The following is a 25,599-nucleotide window of genomic DNA, read 5'->3' as shown; positions in this document are numbered from 1 at the left end:
CATGGGTTCAATCCCTGGGTCAGGAAGATCCCCTGGAGGAAGAGATGGCAACCGACTCCAGTATTGTCTGGAAAATCCCATGGACAGAGGAACCTAGCAGACTACAGTCCTTGGGGTTGCAAAAAGTCACACATGACTGAACACAGCATACCACATTAGACAGACAATTAGTAACTATTAAATTGTTCAATTGCTCAGTTGTCTCAGACTCTGTGATCCCATGGACTGCAGCATGCCAGGCCTCCCAGGCCTTCACTATATCCCGGAGTTTGCTCACAATCGTGTCTATTGAGTTGATGGTGCCGTTCAACTGTTCTATTAACCTTGGAAGGTAACTTTCCCGTGTCCATGCCTTAGACTGAAGATTATCAATAAGATAATATTCTGAAGACTGCCTTTAAGAATCCTCTGAATTACCAGAAACGTCAATTTTCTTACTTGCAAAATGGGTTTAACAGTCATCTCAAAAGGTTATGAACATGGAAATACATATTTGTGAAGCATGCAGCCCAATAATAAAATCTAGCGTTCCATAATGCAAAAGGTGATCAACCTACTTTCCTTCTACTAAAGTCATATTAAATGTGTTGGTTTACATCACGTCAGTGAAAACAAACTGTACTAAGGCCCATGGAGCAAAGGCAAATAATTACTATGCTTAATAAAGATAAAAGGTCTAATCCGGATCTGGAAAAGGTAGACAAGGCCGAGGTTTTGAAGAAAGGGAAATACGTAGGAAATTGACACAGGCCGTAGTTAAGTGACATACTGCCCTAGCGACCACAGTTCCCAGCAGCCCTCGCGCAGCCAGACACCTTCGCGGATTGGCCGCCTCCTTAGGAAACGTGTGGTGGGGGGAGGGGATAGGCGCGAGGTACTGTGGGTAGGAGACGGCCGTCGGCGGAGGCGCCATTTTGTGAAGCGGCCGTACCCTGTTGGAATTCCTTGGCATAAACTGCTGCTGCTGTTACTTCCGTCCTTCTTGGGGGTAAGTGCGGCGGCCGCCCGTAATGACTGGCGGTTCTTTCTGCTATGGCAGGCCCTGTAGAGCCTCCCTGTCAGCCGCACGCTGCGGCCTTTCAGCCCCAGCGGGATCTCGAAGGGCTACCCGAGGCATTGGAGGGCCGCGCCCCTCCTCTCCACCAGCGCTGTCAGCTTTCAGAGAGCGTTCTCCCGGCCAGCCCGAGGCCCTCTTCTCTTGGAGCTGTGAGTGTGCCCCTCCCGGAACGTGTCTCCAACTCCCAGGCCAAGTTGAGCAAGGAGTCGTTGTCTGTCCCTCAGATACTTCTCAGGGGCGCCCTGACAGTCTCTAGCCGCCATAGCTCCGCAGGTTCGCCTGAATCAACTCTCCGGAAAGCTGTTCGGTGAAGGGTGATCTGGGGCTGGGAACCTCTTAGGGGTCGGGAGGCGCAACTGCAAGCAGGAAGAGAAAGCTGGATGCCTGAGTCGGTCGCGCAGTCCGTGGCGCCGCCATCTCGCCCGCGACTCCCCACGGAGGTGGGTCTGGGCAGTGCCCAGGCGTTGTGAGGGGCTGCAGCAGGGATTCTGTCCAGGGCCTTGTTCCTCCCTGATGGTTCCGTTCCCTGTATTATTTCACATGTTCGTTGAACGGCTGCCTAGAACAGGCGCCAGGGAGAGCTGTAACTAGTTTCTCAGTTACAATGCTTACAATCGCAAGCATTGAGGGCCGTCTAGCTGTGTGATGCTTTACCACCGTCAGTGCGCAGCGGGGCCAGGCTGGCTGCCTCAGGGACCTGTGGTGATTATTGTTACCTTGGAATTAAGTCGTACGGAAGTTTACTCTTGCTAATACAGCTTTGGATCTGCCGTTGCGTTTTAAACGGAGTCTATTTTCAGTTAGCCCAACATCGGCTTTCTGAAAGGTTTTAAATTTTTCATGAGTAACTTTTGAATTTCGTTTAGCTCCTTGTATTAATAAAGACACTTTCGATAATGTTTTAAGGACCAACTACCCCATTGGAGTTGCTTTGATTCAGAACACAGGGAGCTGATTGCAGCTGTGCCCTTTTTGCTTTGTAATCCTACAGTGGGAGCAGGGAAGGAATCTTCTGCTTGCATCCTTTTATGGGTTTGTGTTTGAATATGGAATCTAATATTTTTAACTCTGCTCGCCTTCCTGCTATGCTCATTGTTAACAAAACCATCGCTTGATTTTAATGTTTACAGTTGGTCCCCACCCCTCAACCTTAGATCATCACTGTTAATGGTTTGAAGAAATTCCAGTCTCAGTGGTGTCCCAGCTATGAAACAGTTGACTTAGGTGATCTCCCAGATTTGCAGCAACGGATCTCTCTTGTCTCCTAGAAAAAAGCACATTTGAACCTTTTGGCGCAGTGTCCTAGATCTTCAGTAGAACAATGGGTTCAGACAAACGGTAGGTTATTACTTTACGTGCCTTTGATCTCAATATTTCAATGGGGACTGAGCTATTTGTTGAAAATTGTTTATCATACTAATATTTGAGTCTGTGTTTTGTGTCATGCATTCTGTGAGCACTTTCATGATACTTGCTTGCACAAGCCCATGGTTTAGTGAGATAATGAAAATACTGTGTGAACTATCCTGTGGTAAAAGAAGTTGAGGGGACTGTTAGAACACTTAGGAACCTGTGTTTTCTTGGAAACAGCCGGGAAAGCTTCCTGGAGAAAGTATTCTCTTAAGGTGAAGCCTGAAGGGTAAGAAAGAAAGAAGCAAAGAAGGGCTCCGTGGAGTAGGAGATCATGAAGGTTCCTGATGTGGATAACAGCCTCTGGCAGAAAGTAGGAAATTTGTCCTGTCACTTTGCATAGTACCTGGCTGTAGAAAGCAGTCAGTGAAGGCCAGTTCTCATTATTATCCCCTCCATGACAAGATGATCCAGATTATAGAGCTGAGAAGCTTTGGACCATGAGTTACATTAAAAAAGAAGAAAGAAAAAAAAAAAAAAAAAAAAGAAGAAAGAAAAACTGCTAAAGAATTAACAGAATTAAGATGAGAGCATTTGGCTCCTGTGTCATCTGTGGGGTCTCCCCCTCAAACCATTTGATTTAAACATGCAACTTCTGCTTATTCAGCCAGCTGCCTCCTTAATATTGAGTCCAGTCCCAGTGATAGATCAAACTGATGGCCCACTGGGACTCAGGAAATGTTCATATTACATGATGTCATTGTTTGATTCCAAATAAACATTTACTGTTTTAGGGTCTCTCATTCACATACTTTACATTGTGAAATTGCCCTGGACTATTTGTCCTCATTCACTTCTTTTTATTAAATCTATATACTCTAAATGATGCCCTTATAGGACTTCCCTTTATTTTGTCCTTCCACAGTTTTATGAATCTGGTAAACAGTTTATCAAAGAACTGTTTGTAAAGAGACACAGATGTGTAGAACAGTCTGTTGGACTCTGTCGGAGAAGGCGGGGGTGGGATGATTTGAGTGAATAGCACTGAAACACGTATATTATCATATGTGAAATAGATCGCCGGTCCAGGTTCAATGCATGAGACGGGGTGCTCAGGGCTGGTGCACTGGGATGACCCTGAGGGAAGGGATGGGGAGGGAGGTGGGGGGGGGTTCAGGATGGGGAGCACATGTGCACCCATGGCTGATTCATGTCAATGTATGGCAAAAACCACTACAATATTGTAAAGTAATTAGACTCCAATTAAATAAATTAATTTTTTAAAAAAGAACTGTATCTGTGGTCCAGTGGGTTTAAGCCTTTTGTTATTAGATTTTCCTGTAAAGCTCAGTGCTGCCCAGTAATCAAAAATAAATCAGATGTTATAGGAAATAATGTTCTCTGATGATGCTACTTATTATAACAATTAAACTTGGTTAACTGCCTAACGGGGAAAAAAAGAAAAACTAACTCATCCAGTTCAGTGGTCCGTTTCTCTGTAGTGAGAATACGCTTCAGAGTGGATGAGTCAGGATATGTTCTCCTTTGAAACTGAATAAAATGAGAATACATTTGACCCTTAAACAACACAGATTTGAATTGTGCAGGTCCACTTCCAGGCAGATTTTCTTCAATAAATACAGTACTACATGATCTGTAGCTAACTGAGTCTGTAGGTGCAGAACTGGGTGTACCAGAGGGCTTATTGTGCGACTTGAGCATCCATGGGTTTTGGTATCTGCAGCGGGTCCTAGAAACAGTCCCTGGCAGGAACAGCTGTAATTGCAGTCTTCCTGTTTAAATTGATCACTGAGATCTGAAATCAGGGAAGAAAGGAGTGATGTGTAGATCACAGACTTGGGGAAATGCAGGATAAACATGGACAGACAACCTATCTGAATTGTAATTGTCTCAATTATAAGTTGTTATTTGATGATAAATTTTAAGGGATGCATTGAACTATTTGGATACCTTATAAACCAAAATGCGGATTGAAATTTTTTCCAACCATGTTTTCTAAAGGGACAAAATGTGATATACTTAAGAATAAAGGAAAATTTTCTTCCCTGGCAGAGTGAGTAGAACGGAGCGCAGTGGAAGATACGGTTCCATCATAGACAGGGATGACCGTGATGAGCGTGAATCCAGAAGCAGGCGGAGGGACTCAGATTACAAAAGATCTAGTGATGATCGGAGGGGTGATAGATATGACGACTACCGAGACTATGACAGTCCAGAGGTGAGTGACCAGCAACTATTGATGGAGTTGTTAGAACTATGAAATAAATATACCAAGTGTGGGAATCTCTCAGGTGGAGTGTTCTAGTCACACACTTTAGTATTCTGAAGTCTGTTTAGTCAGCTATAACTCTCAAAGACAGACTGAGCCTTGTAGTCAGAATTATTGGCCAGGGTTTACCTAGGGCTCACCAGGCACTCTTCTGAGCACATGACTTAGATGAACTCATTCAAATCTCACTACGACCACATAATGTAGTTATTGTACCCATTTTAAAGATGAGGCAGTTGGGGCATAATTATGTACCATCCCTTGGCCTCAGATAGTTTCTGAAAGTTGTAGTTTAATATTATAGCATAGCTTTTTTTTCACATTTCTTTCCATATGCATCAACTTTGTTTAGAAGTAATATTGTGCTGCCCATATAATTTAGCACTTTTTTTTCTTTTTTTATGCATATAATCATCTTATTTTAACTAGTAATACTGTTTATGTGTTGATATACTATTCGGTGAGTTGTTAAACCATTCTTCCTGAAATTAAATGATTGTTGCCAGGTTTGGGGTTTTTGTTTTTTGCTATTTTAAAAGACAGTATGGTGAACTTCATTGTGGAATTATTGTATTATCTCTGTGCCTAAAGATGAATTATTAGGAGTGGAGGGAGTGGATCAAAGAGTATAAAAAGCCCAGTGTGATTTGAATTACAATTTTGTTCATTGTAAATCAGAGAGAACGTGAAAGAAGGAACAGTGACCGATCCGAAGACGGCTACCATTCTGATGGTGACTATGGTGAACATGACTATAGGCATGACATCAGTGACGAGAGGGAGAGCAAGACCATCATGCTTCGCGGCCTTCCCATCACCATCACGGAGAGCGATGTAAGGGGGACCAACTGTTCTATTGAGCTATCAGTAGGCCCAACAGATTCTGAGCTTCTACCATTATTTTCTTTTTTTTTTTTAACCATTATTTTCCTGTGTTCTTTTTAGCTCAAGCTTATATCTAGTGAAGTGCTTTTCTATAATTAGGATGAAGTTCTCTCAACCTAGCTCATAGATAATCTCTGTATTTAGACTTTGAAGCTCAATATACAGTTTTCAGACCTATAGGGAGCAGTTTTTATTCTTTCAGTAATAGCTCTTAGAAGGTAGTCACTACATTTTTGTTGAAATGGTCACTTATTCACTGAGATTATATCCATAAGAACATTTTAATGATCCAGCATCCTTTGATTTGATGGAAATTGTATTCTCCATTTGAAACTTCAGGAAAGCCTTTTGACAAGCCTGGCTTCCCACTTCTCAGACTGGTCAACTATGGCTCTGGTGTACTGGGCACTGCCTGGTTTCCAGTGGTATCTCTGGCCTTCACCCATTCCTTCCAGCCCCATCCACCATTTGGCTTCTGCTGCAGGCAACTTTGGATATGTCCATTGTTCTACCAATATGCCCCCGTGCCACCCCCCCTTTTTTTTTTGCCGTGCTATGTAGGCATTTAGTTCCCCAACTATGCCCCCTGGGTTGGAAGCACAGAGTCTTAACCTGTCTAGTTGTGGACATGGGCTTAGCTGCTTTGCAGCATATGGGATCTTAGTTCCCAGACCAGGGATCGAACCCACATCCCCTGAATTGGAAGGTGGATTCTTAACCACTGGACTACCAGGGGTATCCCCAGGCAGAATTTCTTATGTGTATCCCCAACCCTTGAACTCAGGAGGCTGCTCAGCCAATGTCTGTAAAATGAATGTGATGTTTTGAAGTATATTTAATAAACCATATAAATGCACAGTATTATGCCAGTATCTATTGCCTTGGGGTATTCAAGGTAATAGTCTGACTATGAATTTTAGAGCTGTATTGAGTTCACACGGCCTTGGTCTTCTAAAACACTGGGAGTGACAGAAGGTGAGATGGGATGTTTGAGTTAATAGTGGGTATTTATTTGTGTTCCAAAGCACACTTGCTCCACTGTGTACTGTTACACTGCAGAACCATGGATCCTGCCTCAGAAACGCTTAAGGATGATAGCTAAAGTCAACAGATAATGAAGACAGTGCAGAGTAGAAAGGGATAAGTGTCGGAAGAGGTCTTGTTGAAAGTAGTTCTGTGGGGTAGTAACTCAGGGCTTCTTTAAGGGAGCTGTGTTACTGGTAGAGGGTAAGGAAGAGCTCCAGGGAGCTGTTAGTTGAGCTCATTCTTGAGGGATAGAAAATCTTTTGATCTGGTGAAGAACTGAGGATAAGGTGTGGACTGGCCCTAACTAGCTTAATTTGACTAAAATCAAAGACGTTTGGCAGGAGAAAAGCGTATTTGGGGGCCATTGCTGGAATCTTTGAAAGCCCAGCTAAGTATAAAAAAAGCTGCTGAAGTTTTCTGCCTGGTAACAAGCTGTGCAGGTTTGAGTGATAGAATCAGGGAGTGGCAGGGGCTGGAAGGAAGGCAGAGCTGAGCTCAGGTAGCAGTAGCTATGGGCATGTAGAGTAGGGGGTAGAAGAAATCCTGCAGGAGTCAGTTGAGGAAAGTTTACTTGTTGATGATGTTGTTCCCTCGAGTCTGTTAAGCCTGTGGCCCTTGAAGTCTGCAGAAGTGGGTGGCAATGGGGAGAGCAATCCCCTAGCTGACCCTGGGGGCCCTACCTTCTGATAATGAAACAAGATTGTAGTGCTTGTTTATTTCAGGCTTCTCAGGGAACTAGAAGTGCTTACCATAAGAAGGCAGGTTTTTCCAAGTAAACTTTCTGAGATTCCCCAAATTTGTGCAATACTTGTGGGAAATTTGCTTATTGGGCTCTTTGGTGTTGGTTTAGTTGCTAAGTTGTGTCTGACTCCTGTGATCCCATGGATTGTAGCCTGCCAGGCTCCTCTGTCCATAGGATTCTCCAGGCGAGAATACTAGAGCAGGTTGCCATTTCTTTCTCCAGAGGATCTTCCCAACCCAGGAATCAAACCAGGGTCTCCTGCATTGCAGGCAGATTCTTTACCAACTGAGCTATGAGGGAAGCCTCCTCATATTGGGATCCTTAAAAGCATTTTAAAATTATAGCATTCTCTTGAACTTCAGTTTATCACTTTCATCATTTTTTTTAATCCCCTCACTGACATGTGAACTCCTAGAGTAACTACGTTTAGTTAATTATGTTACTATGTGTGTTACTGTATCACTGTATTCATAGAGTTTGTCTTTGGTTACTCTGGTAACTAAGTTTTCAGTAACTATGTTACCAAGCATGAAGTTGAGTCAGGTGATTGGGTCTGGCTCGATGTAACGTTTCTACCTACTCTCTATTTGTGGTAGTCTCCAAAGCCACTAGGAGTATTGACTTATGCTCTTAGGGGAAATACAAACTTAGATTCCTGTAAGCCCCTGGTCACAACATTTTCATTAACAGATCAATATATAGCCTTATTTTGTGTATATTTCTGTTTAAAGGTGCCTTATTTAATATATGCTTTGATTCATTAGCGTTGAACTCACAGCCAACAGCACTGTAACTCAGGTCTGAAGGAAGCTTTTCTAACATATCTTCTCTGTGAAGTACATCACAGCCTTCCTTCTTGCATTAGAAACACTAGATGGCACTTCAGCACTACACCTGGAGAGCCATTTTATTTATTTTTTTTATTTTTACTTTATTTTTTTTTTTGGAGAGCCATTTTAAACAGTGAAATCGCCAACAAAAAGTACAAAAATGTGAAATACCTGCCACTAAATAAACTAGTAGAAGGACATCTGTTTACAATATGAAAGCTGAAACAAAACATAGTGTAACCTCTGCGAGGAACATGTACGTCAGGCACCTCAGATTTTTTACTACTCTCCTCATGTCTGCAAATGACCTTGAAAGCGCTAGTAGTATTCATTTGGAGTATAATGAATTTTAATTAGTAGGCACATCCACCCCAAATAATATAATCCTGCAACCTTTACACGTAATAATGAAATGGGGAAGCCACTAAGAGTCTCTCACAAATTTGTCCCTGGTGTTTTTCCTGAGAGTATTGCTGCCTGGTTTGATTGCTGAAGAGACTGATGTCTTTTTTAATGTATTTTGCCTTTTGCAGTGAAGGTTTGCTCTGAAATCAGTAATAAGCTTAGCAGCCAAAAGTCTTTCTTCAGGCCCAATTCATGTTCACTTTGATTTACTAGGAGCCTAAGAATATTACAAGTTTTTTTTTTTTCTAATGTAAATGTAAGGAAACTTATTTCTTTAAGACATTGTGCAAAAAATGTTTATCTTAAGGGAGTTCCTTGTTTTGGGGCTATTGATTTCTTAGTCTCCTTCAGAGACTCTACTTACTCTACTTCAGAGCATGATGACATATCATCTGCCTCTTTTAAATCTTTTTCTTTTCTCTCTGGTCCTAGAACAAAGGACAAGATTAGCCTGGGGGGCGGGTGGAAGCTTGAGGGTCAGCACACCACAAGCAAGGCTGTGTCTCACAACATCAGGTAGCTGTACTTGAGGAAATCCCCCATCAGCAGGTAAAGAAGGCTTCCAGAGCTATTACAGTACATCAGTTTCTATGAGAAGCATCCCTTCTTTTATTCTATTTTTAGACTAATTGCATTTTGATGATAGAAATTTAAAAGCTTGGCCAATTAAGCTTAAGTAACATAAGCTTAAGTTGAGGTAATCCCTAGTCTTTGAACTCTCTTTAGTGTGGAATGGTTTGTGGCTAAAGCTTTAACAGTAAATGTGTAAAACCCTGTGCAGATTCGAGAAATGATGGAATCCTTTGAAGGCCCTCAGCCTGCGGACGTGAGGCTGATGAAAAGGAAAACAGGTGAGAGCTTGCTTAGTTCCTGCTGTTCTGGTTCTCTTCCCCATTCGCACCTCAGTCCCTAAAGAACATCCTGATATTCCCCAGTCTTCAAGCACATGAATTCAGAATGAAAGGTTTGCCATGGCTAAGGAATGTGACTCTTTGAAAACGATGTTAGAAAGCATCTGAGGACCTTTTTAAAAACTTTGTTTTTAGGGGCTTTTTTTTCCCTTCGGTAAGTAGTGATGTATAAACTCCTTGTTTGACTGTTTGTAATCGGTTGCATGGTTACTTTTTAAGCGTGGAATCAAATCGAGTGGCATTTAGTTCAGGCGGCTTGGTTCCTTGCCATGGCAAAGTATCAAGAAGATCCCCAAGTCAAGTCACATTTGTAAAGCTGCTTCCCAATTGGCTTTGTCACGCAGTGTTGAAGCAGTGGGAGAGAGATTCACCTGTTATAAAGGAACTGACTAACACGAGTATCCCGTCTATATCTGAATGCTGTCTCTAGGTGTAAGCCGTGGTTTCGCCTTCGTGGAGTTTTATCACTTGCAAGATGCTACCAGCTGGATGGAAGCCAATCAGGTTGCTTCACTCACCAAGTCTAGATATTCATGAAAATGGAACAAGTCTGTACAATTTAAAAAAAAAAAAGGTTGAAGGAGTGGTTTGTTCCAAAGGAGTGACTTTAAAAAAAAAAAAAAAGGCTTTGTATATATTAAAATTGATGTTACTGGAGTAAATATAGTACCACACTAAATTACACTGCAGAATTTGCTCTGCCTTAAAACATGGCTGCCTGACATGACCTTGTTAACCACTGAATATTTGTCTGGTAGTTATCAGAACATCTTGAATGTTCCCCCTTTCCTCCCCTGATTATATTCCTGTTTATTATGTCCTTTGAGAGTCATCTTAGATTATCCAGCTCTCAATTTGACAATTAATAGAATATAATTGAAGTCTGCTGTAGGAATTTTGTAAGTAATTATTTCAACTTGGAGACCTCAAGCCTCCTAGAGGCATAACTGCTCATATGGGTCTTCAAGAACTATTTAAGGATCTAGTAGAATTTATGAACAGTAAGTCTGATGAGATTAGCCTAAGATCTGGTGTCCTGCTGCTGTCTAATCTAGTTAGAGTGGCATTAACATCCTAATCTCCCTGAGAATGCCTCTTACAGTCTGTTCAAAGCAAATCTTTGATGATTTCTTTGATGTGGCATTAACTGAAGCGTTCTACAGTTTGTCAAGATAATGTTTAGTGCTTGGCACATAAATAACATTTTTTGCCAGAACTCCAAAGCACAGTATTGAATGCCTTAACCAGGTGCATTCTGGGAAGTTTGCTTAACTCATTATGTTGCTTCTCTGCAGCATTTTATGATTTGTCACTCATAAATAAGAGTTATATTCTTTGGAAACTTAATATCATTAATAATGAAACTCACTAATGAGGATATCATTTTGATTGACTTGTTAGGTTTTTAAGCCTCTCACATCCTTAACCCAGAGGTGACAACCTGATCTTACAATGGTAGATCTTAATTCATTTCATACCATGGACACCATCCCAGTAAAATTCAGGACATACACAAGCTTCAGGTGAACCTGCTTTCTTTACGCAACAGCATCTTTTTAAAGCATCATATTAATATGGTGGATGTATCAGAATGACTTGGGAGTTTAAAAAACTCCTGGGAAATTAAAACCTGAAAGACACTTAAAAGCGGCACAATTTTAATGTATACAAAGCTGTGTTAATGTGTAACTATTTCATTACAGTTCAAATTCACTCCAGAAATGAAAGGCCAGTAGGATTAGGGACTCAGTGATAGTTTGGAGTCTCCCCAAACCAGCACATCCCTCCTAGTGGGATGATCTGTTGACTTATCTCCCAGCTTCTTTATTTTTGCTTCTATACAACACAGTGAGTGGATGACCTTCAGCTCTTTCCCTCTTGGCCAGACATGCAGTCTTGCCTTTAGATATTGCAGAGACAACATTCACAGCATGTCTTAACTCTTCCAGGATTTGCAAGAACCAAATTACTCAACAGTATGTATGTTTGGAGGGGTTAGACTCCTTTAAAAAGTTTGGATATCTAACCTCCTACTTAAATCCCTTCTGACGGTGTCAGAACACCCCGCTCCCTTTCCCTCCCCCCAGAAAAAAAACAGAAAAGGTGTTCCTGTTAAATGAAGGCTCTTTGGGGGCAGATGCTGGGTGTGCTCTTGGTAAACTGATTCAGCTCGGAATTTTCACCTTTGAAAATAAAATCCCTTGTAGTCAAACAGTTGACTAGAAGGATGAGGTGGTATATAAACACTTACACACTTTTCCTAACCCCCTGAAGAAACTTCATTGGCCTCCTGGTTACTCATCTTGAAGAGAGTACCATCTTATTTCAGTGAAAAACACATCTGTCACTCAGGACATCACGTGGTTGCACTTGGCAGGAAGAAACCTCATTTAGCTGTTTTTAGAATCGATGGCATTCAGACTAGTGTCTCCTGAGAAAATTGTCACCAGCTTCCCTTTAAAAATGGGTTTCCCTCTCATTGTCCCCAAAGGACACATCCTGAAGCAGGAATTTGGGTGAAGGGGAAATGTAAAGGCTTTCACTTTGCATAAGGATGTGGGACTGGGGGAAAAGTGAAGCGAAGCCCGAGGACACCACGCTAAGGGCTAAAGTAGGAGACAACCTCAGAACTGGGAGAGTTGTGTCTTCTGCTCTTTGAACTAGACTGTCACCTCTCAGGCAGCCTGTCAATGCTGAATGTTAGGACTTCTGTCTCTGCTGGAGACACGCCTGGTGCATGTCAGCGTTTATAGCGTGTGTCAGCTTTCTCAGCACTCCCTGACTCCGTTTACCTTTACTCCGCATCCCATTCTCTTACTGCCTATCTGAAGGATTGGATGGGCAGAGTATAGGTGGCGGTGGTTGGTCCTCCCCGTATGTTGTCCATTTAATTCCAGAGCACTGATTTTTCCGAAGTGTGCTCTGCCCTGGGAAAATGGACACATGTTCCTCACAATGGGAATAACTAATTACTTCTTTTTTTTACAGAAAAAGCTGGTGATTCAAGGAAAGCATATTGCAATGCATTATAGCAATCCCAGACCTAAGTTTGAAGATTGGCTTTGTAACAAGGTAAGCACGTGTTCTTCCCAGACAAACCAAACTCTTGGGGTTTTTTGTTTTCTATTTGTTTGACTATCCAAACAAGAAAATGGGTAAAATACATGATCACCAGCTTTTATCATGAGGTGATTTTCATACTTGTGACTTTCTTGGGTCCTCCTGAGTAGGTATTAGAGGACAGACTTCCTCAAACATGAGAGATTTTAAGAACCAGATTCTAAGCCCAGTGTTTCAATTAAGATTTTAAGTTTGTTTTACTTTACTGTTTCTTCCATTTTAGCGCTGTCATCTTTTGGCAATCTCTTTGTTAACAAAACCCTTTGTGGCCCTGCCTGAGTTATATAAGGGAGTTATATAAGGTCTATTATGAGTGAGGAAGGATGTATCCATGGGCAAAACCCTAAGTGGGCAAAATGTCACCAAAGTCACAAAGTAGGTGTTGCTATTGACATTTTGAGAGTACTTGGTGTCACATGTCCAGCAGGACTCTAGACAGTATTTCATTCACATTGTATTTGTGTATATAGAGTGGTCTATAGAGTGCTTTTCTGACATAAGGGAGAACTTTGCCAGTGGCTTGCTGCAGGGTTTTGGGATGAACTGAAACTTTTCCCCAACTTGAGAAAAATGGAATTCTACTTCAAAATATGTCAGAATGTATTTTTCTAGGGGTCATTCACATAGTGAAATTTTTAGGTTAATGCTCCTTTGTCTTCAATGCGTGGGATCACCTTCTGCTTTTATTGCTCCTCACTGGGACTTGCCCGTGACCCTCTTGTTCTAACCCACTTTGTTACTAGTAAACCTGGCCTACCATGAGATAGAATTACAGATAAAACTTTTTTTTTTCCAGTGCTGCCTTAACAATTTCAGGAAAAGACTAAAATGCTTCCGATGTGGAGCAGACAAGTTTGGTAAGCCCAGATTTGGCTGTTTGGGAATATGTATTGAAACTTGACTAATTGGGTTGTCTGTGAACCTAAGGAAAAGTACAGACTGTGGGGCATTTAAGCAATAACGTATATATTTTCCTTAAACCTTCTACCTTAGTTTAGGTAGTTATTTTCTTTAAACATCCTGCCTTAGATTTAGTAGATCCTGCTGTTGAGTGCAAGAATACAAAGAGTTCTTTTATTTTTCAAAATTAAGTCAGCTTTCCTGCTTTGCATTCTGTATCTGCTTTTCTTTAATACAGAGGTGAAGTCCTCTGAAGTCCTACAGTGGCCTAGTTTTTGCATTCCACATTTAAAATTAATGTCAAAATTAATGAGGTTTTACTGTAGCCACAAATGGTTAAAAAAGAAAAAATAACAGCTACGTTTACTTAAAACTTTGGTATTTGAATGTATTTCTTATGTTGGTTTGTTGTTTTGTCTTCAATTACTGATTCTTCCTCTTTTCTTTCCTTTCTTGTAGACTCTGAACAGGAAGTGCCCCCTGGAACCACAGAATCAGTTCAGTCTGTTGATTACTATTGTGATAGTAAGTGCAAATGTAATCTTTTGACTGTTATGTTGGAAACTGACCTCTGTTGGATGTTTTAGTTCTCCTGCTGTTTTTTAATGAGGAGCAGTCAGTGGCTTCAGATTGTCTCATTAAAGACTGATTTTTGGATTTCTTTTCAACGTCAAAGTGAAAGATATATGCAGTTGACACTTAAACAACATGGGTTTGAACCATGTGCATTTACGCTGATTTTCTTCCCTTTTTTTTTTTTTTTTTTTCAAATGAATGCTACAATACTCACTGGGCTTCTCTGGTGGCTCAGACAGTAAAGAATCCACCTGCAGTGTGGGAGTCCTGGGTTCAGTCCTTGGGTTGGGAAGATTCCCTGGAAGAGGGCATGGCAACCCACTCCAGTATTCTTGCCTGGAGAATCCCCATGGACTGAGGAGCCTGGTGGGCTACAGTCCATGGGGTCACAGAGAGTTAGATCTGACTGAAGCAGCCAAGCACACACAGTACTACACTATTTACTGGCTGAATCTGGGGATGTGGAACTACCAGTACAGAGGGCTGGCTGTAAAGTTATACACAGATGTTCTGTTGCGTGGTGGGAGTGGGGTCAGCACCCCCTCATCCCCCTGCATTCAAAGGTCAGATATACAGGAAACCTCCCAAAATGGATTTGTTTGTACTTGAATCTGCTTTGAAAGGCATTGGTGGTAGAAATGCATGTCTCTGTCTTGTTCACCTGCAGCAATCATACTTCGAAACATCGCTCCACACACTGTGGTAGATTCCATCATGACAGCACTGTCTCCCTATGCGTCCTTAGCTGTCAATAACATCCGCCTCATAAAAGACAAACAGACCCAGCAGAACAGAGGCTTCGCGTTTGTGCAGCTGTCTTCTGCAATGGTGAGATGTTAATTGGATCTTTCCTTTTTAAAGAAACTGAAATAAGAGGCAAATGTGGTTCATCCAGTTGTGATACTACGTCTAATGCTGTTGGAGTCCAAAGTTCAAGACTTAAGTAATGACAGTTATTGCAGTGCTAAATTATAGGCTGATGGCTTTAGTAAGTGGTAAAAATACCATTGGTATACCTGTAGATAACTGGCTGAACTGAAGTCTGAGCCACAGTTTAGTCTTTTTTCATGCTTTTAGATTGACCTAAGCACTGACTCCTTTAAAAACTTGATACCTTGAAAGAGGGCTTTTTTATTTCTCATGATTTCATATCCACAGATAATAATGAATTGCTATTCTCTTTTTTTTTTAATATTTCTTTGACTAGGATAGGTGGTAGAGATTTTCAGTTACGTGACAAAAATGACAAAATTGTTTTTCTTCACATTCTCCTGCAGGATGCTTCTCAGCTGCTACAGATACTACAGAGTCTCCATCCTCCTTTGAAAATTGATGGCAAAACTATTGGGGTTGATTTTGCAAAAAGTGCCAGAAAGTGAGTTGCTTCATTGCCCTTACTTCAAACTGCTGCATCTGCATGCTTGTCCAAGAATGCGCTGCTAACTGCGTGTTCTCTGCACTGAGGTGCTATCCTTCCTGATTGGCTGGGAAGGATACACTTGTCTTCTTAGCACTTATTCCCTCCTATCCTCAATAACCAGTTGCCAGAAGGCTTGAGAGCAGGACAAGACAGACTTAGTAGATGGGTTGAGAATATGTGCTATGCAAACTGCTTCAGAATGGTACAAACCCATCTGGAAATAATTCTTTCCTTCCACAACAGCATGCTAATATAAAGCTTCAGGTATGTAGAGCTTCATTCTAGTGATGTAAATTTCCCATTTCTAGTATCATTACTCATCAAGTAGACACCTTATTAAATAGAAGAGTACAAAAGAGAGCAGCGATACTGCAGGGATACATGCCCACTTAGGGCTTTGCCCGTGGAAACACTTCCTCACTCTGAAATGTGGTGTTGCTGGCATTGGAGACCTTCCAGTAAAGTCTGGAGTGAATTACTGTTTTCTGGGTAGTGTGGGGTTAAGTGATGGGAAGCATACTGATATAAAATCACATGGTTGGATTTTTGTGGTTTCAGAGACTTGGTCCTCCCAGATGGTAACAGGGTCAGCGCCTTCTCCGTGGCTAGTACAGCCATTGCTGCTGCTCAGTGGTCATCCACCCAGGTAAAGGGGAGGATCTTTTTGTTCCAAGTAGTGTGGTGGTGGTGGAGGTACCCAGATTCATAGAAGTCAGCTCTGTGATTGTGCTTGCCTTAGAAGCTCTCCAAGGACATTTGAAGACCTCAGTGTCCACTAAGTTTGTCTGTGTTTCCTCTTCTTTTGACATTGTAGTCTCAGAGTGGCGAAGGAGGCAGTGTGGACTACAGTTACCTGCAGCCAGGCCAAGATGGCTATGCCCAGTATGCTCAGGTGGGTAGATTGGACCATTATCTGACTTCTGGTCTCCAGAGTATGTCCAAGAATGGCAGCTTTAACGGTGGACTCTTCTTCAGTACTCACAGGATTACCAACAGTTTTATCAGCAACAAGCTGGAGGATTAGAATCTGAAGCATCATCTGCATCAGGTAATAGACTTCATATTCTTTTATCTCCTGTTTAAGCAAATACAGTTAAGGACATACAGCTAGATGTTCTCATTAAATCCAAATCAATCTAGGAGAGCCATTTCCCTGTAAGACTGGGTGGATTGGGCACATTCAGGGTTATCACCATGGGCCTAGGCTTCTGGGGGGATATTGGGATTGCTTGTGCAATGGGCTTCCCTGGTGGCTCAGATGGTAAGAATCCACCTACAATGCAGAAGACACGGGTTTGATCCCTGTGTCCAGAAGATTCCCTGGAGAAGGGAATGGCTTCTCAACTCCAGTGTTCTTGCCTGGAGAATTCCACAGACAGAGGAGCCTGGTGGTCTCGAGTCCATGCGGTCACAAAATTCAGACAGGACTGAGCAACTAACACTTGTGCACATCAGGAGCTGATACAAAGCTCCTAGAGACTATGCCATAATGAGCATTCATTCTTGGAATTGAATTCAGTATTTTTTCCCTCTCTGCTGTTTGGAATTGTGGGTGCCCATGTAAGTTCAGGTGAGCAGTCTTGGGTCCAGACCTCAATCAGAAGGGTCACTCTTAAAAGCTATTCCTCTAGTTTTTGTTCCAGAATTACAAAGGTGTGGCAGTTAAAATTTATTTTCAACCCCAGAGCAGATGTGGAAACTTTCTGCCCCTTCTTAGCCATCATAGAATATCTGACTTTGTGTATCACATTCTAGTAGGATTATAAAAATGACAATATCATCGGTTAAAGAGTACTTACTGGGAATTAGGTGGTTAAAAACTGACATATACAAAGACAGACTCTAGATTGGGCATTCCAGGTAAGGACATTTGGTTTAGAGTTCAGTGCCTTGGCTCTTGTAACTCCAGTGTTTATCATCAGGCACAGCGGTGACCACCACCTCAGCGGCTGTCGTATCCCAGAGTCCCCAGCTGTATAATCAGACCTCCAACCCCCCCGGCTCTCCGGTAATCCTGTCATCTTAGATACAGAACTGGTGATTTTTGGGGAAACGGTTGCTGTACAAGTGCTATCTTTTCTCACTGTGTAAGCCAGGATTGAGTAATGCACACACATTCCAACCTTGCTTCTTTCTGTCTAATAGTATTATGTACTGAAATAATTTTGTCTGTATTTTAAATGCAAGATTCCACGCAGGGTCTATTTATACTATGCATGCTTCGACTTGACATTTAGGAAGACAGTTGTCAGCATGTGTTTTGCTGAAGGATTGCCCTAGATCATTGCTACAGTGGGTCTGTCAGGGGGCCCTTCCTGCTGGATGATTGCAGTGATTTAGTTCTCTTGAGAGGCTTTACAGTTGAAACTATATTGAAGCTGCTGTTCTTTCCAGACTGAGGAAGCACAGCCTAGCACTAGCACAAGTACACAGGCCCCAGCCGCTTCCCCTACTGGTGTAGTTCCTGGTACCAAATATGGTAAGCCAAACTTCATGGGGCTGTTGACAGTTGGAAGGTCCTAGTTGTTGATTTTGTTTAATAAGCGCTCCTCTCCCTTTGTGGGTGTCAGCGGGACACGTGGGGATATGAGAGAAGACGACCTGCTGCATCTCAGTGGCTTAGAATTGGAAGTAAAGCCAGTCTCTACCCTGGAATGATTGTGTGCTGGGTTTTGTTTTTGCAGCAGTGCCTGACACATCCACGTATCAGTATGATGAATCTTCAGGATATTACTATGATCCGACAACAGGGCTGTACTATGACCCCAACTCGCAGGTAATTTAAGGGGTAAAACAGACGTTTTGAGGTGTAATGTACTTACTGAAAAATTCATGAAACTGACACTTGGAGTTCTTGCAGTTCTTTGAATGTTTATTTACATGTATATACATTTGTTCATTTACCAGCACCACGATAAGAGCAAGAACATTCCTAGCATGCTAAACATTCTCTGGTGCCTCTTGTTGTTCGGTACCACCTCCCCTGCCCCAAGCACTGTTCTTTCTCCTATTACCATGGATTATTTTGTCATGTTAAAATTTTCAGGTGACTGTTAATCTTCATGTAGACACCTATATACAAATTTTAAATTGTGATTTTTTTTTTTCAACTGAGAGAAAGTTCACATATCAGCCGTTTAGAGTGTTCAGTTCAGTAGATGTTTAGTGTAGTCACAGTGTTGAGCACCTATCGTCTAATGTTGATGAACGTTTTCATCAATCTAAAAAGAAACCCTGTAGCCTATATATTAAGCAGTTACTTCCTAATTCCTTCCCACCCCAGCAGCTACTGCTTTCTGTCTCTCTGGGTTTGCCTGTTCTAGACATTTTGTATAAATGGAATCAAACAATATGTGACCTTTTTGTGTACAGCTCTTTTTTTACTTAGTATTTTTGAGAGTAAAAATTAGCAGATCTGTGGAGTGGATATTTTATTTTTGGCAGTGTATAGAACTTTTTAAAGAGGAAAGGCAACATTAACACTCCATAAATAAGCAACAGTTTATGACCAGAAGCTGTGTGTATATATAGAATAGTAAAAATAAGTGCTTTTAACAGGAACTTGGCATTGAGAGCTTGTGGTTTCTGAGAGTCAGGTGAGAAGCTGTGTGGGACCTGCCAAGCGGGCTGGGCCTGTACATGTTTCTTCCACTGCTCTTGTGGAGTCTGGCCATTTCCCAGGCCATTCTTCTTGGTGGCCATAAAAGTTGTGGCTCCTGTATCTGACATGCACCGCCTCCCCTGGAAGAGATGCAAAAGGCAGTCTCTCCTGAGCCCTTGTTGAGCAGGTAGAGTAAGCGATTGGAGAACAGAGAAGAGGAGAGATAGCTGCTACCCATTCTCTGTTGTCGTTCTCGCCACACACTTCAGATCAGGTTCCTTCACCTGTCACCTCCTTCTAGGTTCCCATGCTGGTGTTTTACAACCCTGTTTGGTTGCCCAGGCATCCAAACAGAACAGGCAGGGTTCTGTATGGTTGAACCTAACAATGAGATGTTAACTGATTGTCATGGAGGACTTGTGAGAAAAAGCTCCTTCTGAACCACTTGCTCTGGCCACCTGGTTTGTGTAAATGGTCTTTCTGTGGAAAGGAGTCAGACTTATTGCTCTTTGGGTACCCTCCAGGCCCAGGGATTAATTAATGGAAACTCTAGACTCTCGAAACCACATTCTACTCACCCAAGAAGTTTCACACCTCTTGGCCAGCTGGTTCATTACCCTCACCTACACCAAGGTGTATAGCACCTCCTCTCTGCCCAGGAAATATTACTGGTCTGCAACATGCTTTATGTTTTTATGTTTAATTTTTTTGACAAAGTAATGTAGATGTAAAGAAGTAAAAACCCGCCTTTAGGTTAGTGGTTTGACCCAGGAGAAAGTCTGCATTAATTGTGTTTTTTATTCTAGTACTACTACAATTCGTTAACCCAGCAGTACCTATACTGGGATGGAGAGAAGGAGACTTACGTGCTGGCTGCAGAGTCTAATTCCCACCAGCAGACAGGCCTACCTCCTGCAAAAGAGGGAAAGGAAAAGAAGGAGAAACCCAAGAGCAAAACAGCCCAGCAGGTGAGATCATGACCCAACCAGCAGACCCATTTTTCTCTGTTTTTGTTTTTTTTTTTAATCGAAGGGTGGGGTGGGGTAGTGGCATTTAGCTTTATTTGGATTCTTAAAAACTGGGCCATATATCTTATTTACATTAAGCTTATAGTCTAGTTAGTCACTCAGTCATGTCCAACTCTTTTGCAACCGCATGGACCATAGCGTGCCAGGCTTCTCTGTCTGTGGAATTCTCCAGGCAAGAAACTGGAGTGGCTAGTCATTCCCTTCTCCAGGGGATCTTCCCCACCCAGGGATCAAACCTGGATCTCCTGCATTGCAGGCAGATTTCTTTACCATCTGAGCCACCAGGGAAGCCCTAAGTTCCTAGAGCACTGTGCAGTTTTCTAGTGTCATTCTTTGTTATCTGTCAGTTGTCTGAAAGACTCACAGACTTTGGAACAATATTCATTAATGACTTTGGTAGTATGCAGTATCTCATAAAAGATAAGGGCAAAAGAGATTTTGTTACAGTTTGTTACAATAATGGCTTGTTGTCTTGGTATAGACTGTTTGCTAAATTCCTCTACCTAAATCTCTGTGATTGTTGTTTGACTTTAGATCGCCAAAGACATGGAACGCTGGGCTAAGAGTTTAAACAAGCAGAAAGAAAATTTTAAAAACAGCTTTCAACCTGTTAATTCTTTGAGGGAAGAAGAAAGGAGAGAATCTGCTGCCGCAGATGCCGGCTTTGCTCTCTTTGAGAAGAAGGTAACAGTAACAAGGATGGCCTTACTTCCTGAGGGCAGCTTAGGTAAAACTTGAGGCTTATGACTTGTTCTCTGTTTCCCAGGGAGCCTTAGCAGAAAGGCAACAGCTCATCCCCGAATTGGTGCGAAATGGAGATGAGGAGAACCCCCTCAAAGTAAGGAGGCACCGGCTTTAAACCAGTGTTTGAGGGCTGTGTCTGCTTTGTGTCTGTCTGATCTGCATCTTGGCTAATGTCAAAGTGTTAATCACTCGGTCATGTCCAACTATTTGTAACCCCATGGTCTGTCCGTGGAATTCTCCAGGCAAGAATACTGGAGTAGATTGCCAGTCCCTTCTCCAGGGGATCTTCTGACCCAGGGATCAAACCTGGGTTTCCTGCATTGCAGGCAGATGCTTTACCATTTGAGCTAAGCATCTGGCTAATCTCATTCCTGCTTAAAACGGATGTGTCCCTGTCAGTGGGTATCTGAAGCAGCTTATGCACACAGAATCTATATTCAGGGCTTTGTGAGAGCAAGTGAGACGGAACAGAGAATAAAACCCAGATTCCTGAGCTCAGTTAGTTGAGTTTTATTGCATTTGTAAATAGTGAGTTTTAACAGTCTGGAAAGAGAAAATTAAGACTAAAAAAGCGTGTTTTACTTGGTAGATACTTACCTGAGTGGGTCATTACTCTGATCTGTTGTATTTGGGGTTTTCAGACATGGTCAGTAGTTTGAGAAAAGCCATCCAGGAAGTCTTCTTGGTTCCCAAGAGGGTTGTTGGTGGGAGGCTGTCGGGCCCGGCACCGGAAGACCTAGCTGCTCTCCTCACTGATGTGTGACGTATGGGTAATGGGCATTCTCTCACAGCTTGGATTAGGCGTTACTTTAGCCATTGCTGTTTCTTTGTTGTACATTTGCAATGACCCACCTTCCTCTTGTCTCTAGAGGGGGCTGGTTGCTGCTTACAGTGGTGACAGTGACAACGAAGAGGAGCTGGTGGAGAGACTTGAGAGTGAAGAAGAAAAGCTGGCCGACTGGAAGAAGATGGCCTGCCTGCTCTGCCGGCGCCAGTTCCCAAACAAAGACGCCCTGGTCAGGCACCAGCAGCTCTCAGACCTCCACAAGGTGGCCATGCTTCTCTGAGCTGATCTGACTCAGGGAGGGGAGACAATGAGATGCTGTGGGTGCCCTGATGGTAGTGAGGGTTCAGTAAATACCTGCATTAAGTGATTGCCTCTTAGAAGGCTGCCCCTCAGTATAGTCTGTTCCAGATTGTGAGAGGAAAGGAGCGTGGCAGCTCCAGGTACACCCAACTCTGGCCTTCCTGTTGTAATGTACTGAATTGGACTTTGACTAGGAGCACAATAGATACTAATAATGTTTTGACATCTCAAATTAGGAAGATATGAATTATGTTTGTTAAATCTCTCATACAGCAAAACATGGACATCTACCGACGATCCAGACTGAGCGAGCAGGAGCTGGAAGCCTTGGAGCTGAGGGAGAGAGAGGTGAATGGGGGTCAATGTGCCACTCGAGTGTCTTGGGGTAACTGCCCTTGGCTTTTATTTGTAGCACTTGTTCCAGGTCCCAGGGACAGGGTAGGATTTGTCACATATCTGTCACCTGGCCGTCATGGCTCATGTAGACTGGACCCAAGCTGTGTGCACTGTGAGCCCTGCACTGTCCTTTCATGAGGGTGCTCAAGACCACTCACAAGTCCTGAGTGCCAGAGACCCACTGGTGAAGTACACTGGGTTTTAGTAAGGATAGGGTGAGCTTGTTTAGCCAGGGAAGCCTTTGTGGACAGTGAGGGGAGCTTCAGATGAGGCCTAGGGAACAGCAGGACACAGAATGATTGCAGGTGACCTAGAAGGAAGCAGTGGGGTCACTAATGAGCAGTCACTTGGTAGTTGATGAAGCAAGTTGAGAGCCAACCACCCAGGGGTTTAAGTACAAATGGAGGCCTATGGGTTAGAGATGAACCTCTGAGCAAGTTACTTGAAGTTGCTCACCCCAAGACAGTTGTGAGGTATCCATAGCTAAAGCTTTTTACCTTCCTGTTTTTTTCCCACTGTTTTATGGTGCCAGCTCCCCAGGGACTGTAGAGCAGGTCTCAGGAAGCCACCTCTTGGCTCTGTCTTCCTGGAGGTGGGTCTGTCCAAATGCTGAGGGAGAACAGCAGCCCTGCCCTCCTCTCCCTCAAGGACCTCCGTGCCCACATCCAGCAGGCTGGTTGAAGAGCTTGACAAGAGGTGACTCGTTAAATAAAACTGGTTGTTGGAAACGTAGTTTTGCCCCAGGTTCCACACACAGATCATCTCTACAGACCTACCGTTTGGGATATGACGAAGTGCAGCCAGGAAGACAGGGCATGTGGTATTTGCAGGCACTCTGAAAGGCCAAGCTCCAGATGAAGGAAGCACCTTAGGTGACAGTCTGAAGTGTGGGTGCTTGAGACTGCTACAGATGGAAATCTGAATATCTCTAACCGGGCTATTCTCCCATGTAGATGAAATACCGGGATCGTGCTGCAGAAAGGCGGGAGAAATATGGCATCCCAGAGCCTCCAGAACCCAAGCGCAAGAAGCAGTTTGATGCTGGCACCGTGTATGTGTTGTGCACATTTTCCGCTTTCTGAGCCGGGGCTCTGGCTGTTTTGAGTAACTGTGTGTTTGCCACTGGCAGGAATTACGAGCAGCCCACCAAAGATGGCATTGACCACAGTAACATTGGCAACAAGATGCTGCAGGCCATGGGTTGGCGGGAAGGCTCAGGTTTGGGGAGAAAGTGTCAAGGCATCACAGCCCCCATTGAGGTAAGCAGTGGGATTGGGCTTCAGCGGCCTTCAGGCTTGTCCCAGGGATGAGATGAGGTGGAAGCACCCAGAGGGCCTGGGCCCCAGTGGGAGTTGTCTTCCCTGTAGCTGTCCCATGTTGCACCCTCTTTTTAAGATGTCAGTTGGGAGGAACAGGTGTGGCACCCATCTTGATTTTTCTGGTTTTTGGGTCTCTTTGGGTAAAGCCTACCTTCTTCTAAGGAACTGTGTCTTTCTGCATCCTTCGATATAAACAAACCTTAATGCTGACTCAGTAGCTTAGATCGGATTTTCAGAAAGATACTGTGCTTTAATTTCTAAGTGATTTTTGCTTATGTATAAAACAAGTTACACTTTAGTAGGACTTTCATCCATGGTAAGAAATCCTTTATTCAGTCAGAGCTCAGGACCAGAGGCCCTTGACCCCTGGCCTTCTAGACAAGAGCACCGCCAGTGATTGCTCCCTCCCTGACCTGGCAGCGTAGCTTAGAACAAACTCTTGCTGTTGATTTGTGCAGGCGAGTTCTGCTGACTTTGAGCTGTCCTGCCATGATCTGTACCTAAAATTACCAGGCCTTCCCTGGGCTTTGGGGCCCTTTAATAGGCACAGTGCTTGCTGAACAGGCATGGAATTGGAGGAGGGTGTGCTTCTGTCTGCCTTTCTCCCTCACCCATTTGGTCCCCTCAGTCCTTAAACCTACTCCAGGTCTCCAAAGTAGAAATCCCTGTCTTTATTTAAAATTTCTGTCTCCTGATGGATGGTCCAGCTCAGTAGGGAGTGGGCTAGATGTGGGGGGGAGGGGGCAGTCCATACCCTACCTGCCAGCTGCTGACTACAATTTTATTACCCCCCAGGCTCAAGTCCGGCTAAAAGGAGCTGGCCTAGGCGCCAAAGGCAGCGCATACGGACTGTCTGGTGCAGATTCCTACAAAGATGCTGTCCGGAAGGCCATGTTTGCCCGGTTCACTGAGATGGAGTGAGACTCTGGGGGATGAGAGAGAGAGATGACGAAGAGCTCCAAAGAGCACAAGGAATGCTCCGTCTCCTGAATTCACTCTGACCACCTTTCTCTTTAAGGGCATGCCCTGTGCTGTTAATGGTTTTCAGGGTGAACCAGTTCATTCTGCAAGGTTCTCCCACTTAAAGGAGTTCCCCTTGTATGGGTTATCTGGTGAATGGCTTGCCTTCCTGCCAGAGGGCCTGTGAGCAGACCAAGGGGACAGTGGGTCTTTTATACTTTGGTGTACATATTGTAATGTAGTGTGTGTTTTACATGTGTAGCCTATGTTGTGGTCCATCAGCCCCTTGCATTCCTAGGGGGTATTGAGATGCCCTAGGGTGGTATGTGACACCAAAGCCGCCTCTGTCATTTGTTGTGCTGTCTTTTCTCGGCAAAAGCCTTATGTATATTTGTATATTACACATTTGTACAGAATTTTGGAAGATTTTCAGTCTAGTTGCCAAATCTGGCTCCTTTACAAAAGAAATACCTTGAAAAATGAGTGTGTGTGTCTCTTTATTCTTGGGTGACCAGGTAAGCAGAACATGTTGGAGCCAGTCGAGCCTGGTGATGAAATAAGTATGCGAAAATTAAATCATAACTGAGTCAGCTTTTTCCCCTTCCTTCTACTCCCTTTAGGCCTAAGTGGAGTGCGAGCACTTGTTCATCTTCACTTTTTGCAGACTTTAAATCCAGACATGGGGGTAGGCATGTTACTGCTCTGTGAGGAACAACCTTCCTGCTTCTGGCCACAATACAGGAGCCCTCTGCTGAGGTGGAGGAGCTGAGAGGCCCTCTCTCCTGAAGCACTCCACTCCTCCAAGTCATCTTAGCTGCCCAGGAGGTGGTAAGGGACATTGCAAGGTTTTCCATTCTCAGCGGTGTCGTCCCGTCCTTGTCATCACTTTGGCCAGCAAGATCGTGCTTGACAAGGGCAGGAAGTGTGCCTGAGTCTGAGGCTGTTCCCACGA

At 43.3% G+C, this 25,599-nt stretch overlaps 1 protein-coding gene across 2 annotated transcripts; it reads left to right on the top strand.

The window, feature by feature from the left end:
• Positions 1-846: 846 nt before the first annotated feature.
• RBM5 (RNA binding motif protein 5) lies at positions 847-25,130 on the top strand. 2 transcript variants are annotated; one of them, XM_043885763.1, is made up of 25 exons: positions 847-988; positions 2,326-2,395; positions 4,481-4,646; positions 5,376-5,531; positions 9,367-9,436; positions 9,927-10,000; positions 12,485-12,568; positions 13,413-13,473; positions 13,976-14,041; positions 14,760-14,920; positions 15,370-15,467; positions 16,071-16,158; positions 16,327-16,404; positions 16,488-16,560; positions 17,435-17,520; positions 17,907-17,991; positions 18,197-18,288; positions 19,920-20,081; positions 20,676-20,825; positions 20,908-20,979; positions 21,755-21,934; positions 22,246-22,320; positions 23,322-23,419; positions 23,498-23,627; positions 24,483-25,130. In XM_043885763.1, the coding sequence occupies exons 2-25, from the start codon at positions 2,379-2,381 to the stop codon at positions 24,606-24,608; spliced, it is 2,448 nt and encodes an 815-aa protein (XP_043741698.1). In that variant the 5' UTR covers positions 847-988; positions 2,326-2,378; the 3' UTR covers positions 24,609-25,130. The 2 variants fall into 2 exon arrangements, with proteins under 2 accessions (XP_043741698.1, XP_043741700.1); XM_043885765.1 differs by having other exon boundaries at positions 907-992.
• Positions 25,131-25,599: the final 469 nt, after the last annotated feature.

This window comes from Cervus elaphus, chromosome 24 (genome assembly GCF_910594005.1).
Source record: "Cervus elaphus chromosome 24, mCerEla1.1, whole genome shotgun sequence".
NCBI lineage: Eukaryota > Metazoa > Chordata > Mammalia > Artiodactyla > Cervidae > Cervus > Cervus elaphus.
The sequence above is the reverse complement of the archived record's forward strand: the minus strand, read 5'-3'. Positions and strand labels throughout refer to the sequence as shown.

Excerpts from the sequence above, each read along its gene's own strand:
- RBM5 (XM_043885763.1), top strand. Across the intron at positions 17,992-18,196 it reads AGTTCCTGGTACCAAATATG|CAGTGCCTGACACATCCACG; the intron begins GTAAGCCAAACT and ends TTGTTTTTGCAG. Across the intron at positions 20,826-20,907 it reads TTGCTCTCTTTGAGAAGAAG|GGAGCCTTAGCAGAAAGGCA; the intron begins GTAACAGTAACA and ends TCTGTTTCCCAG.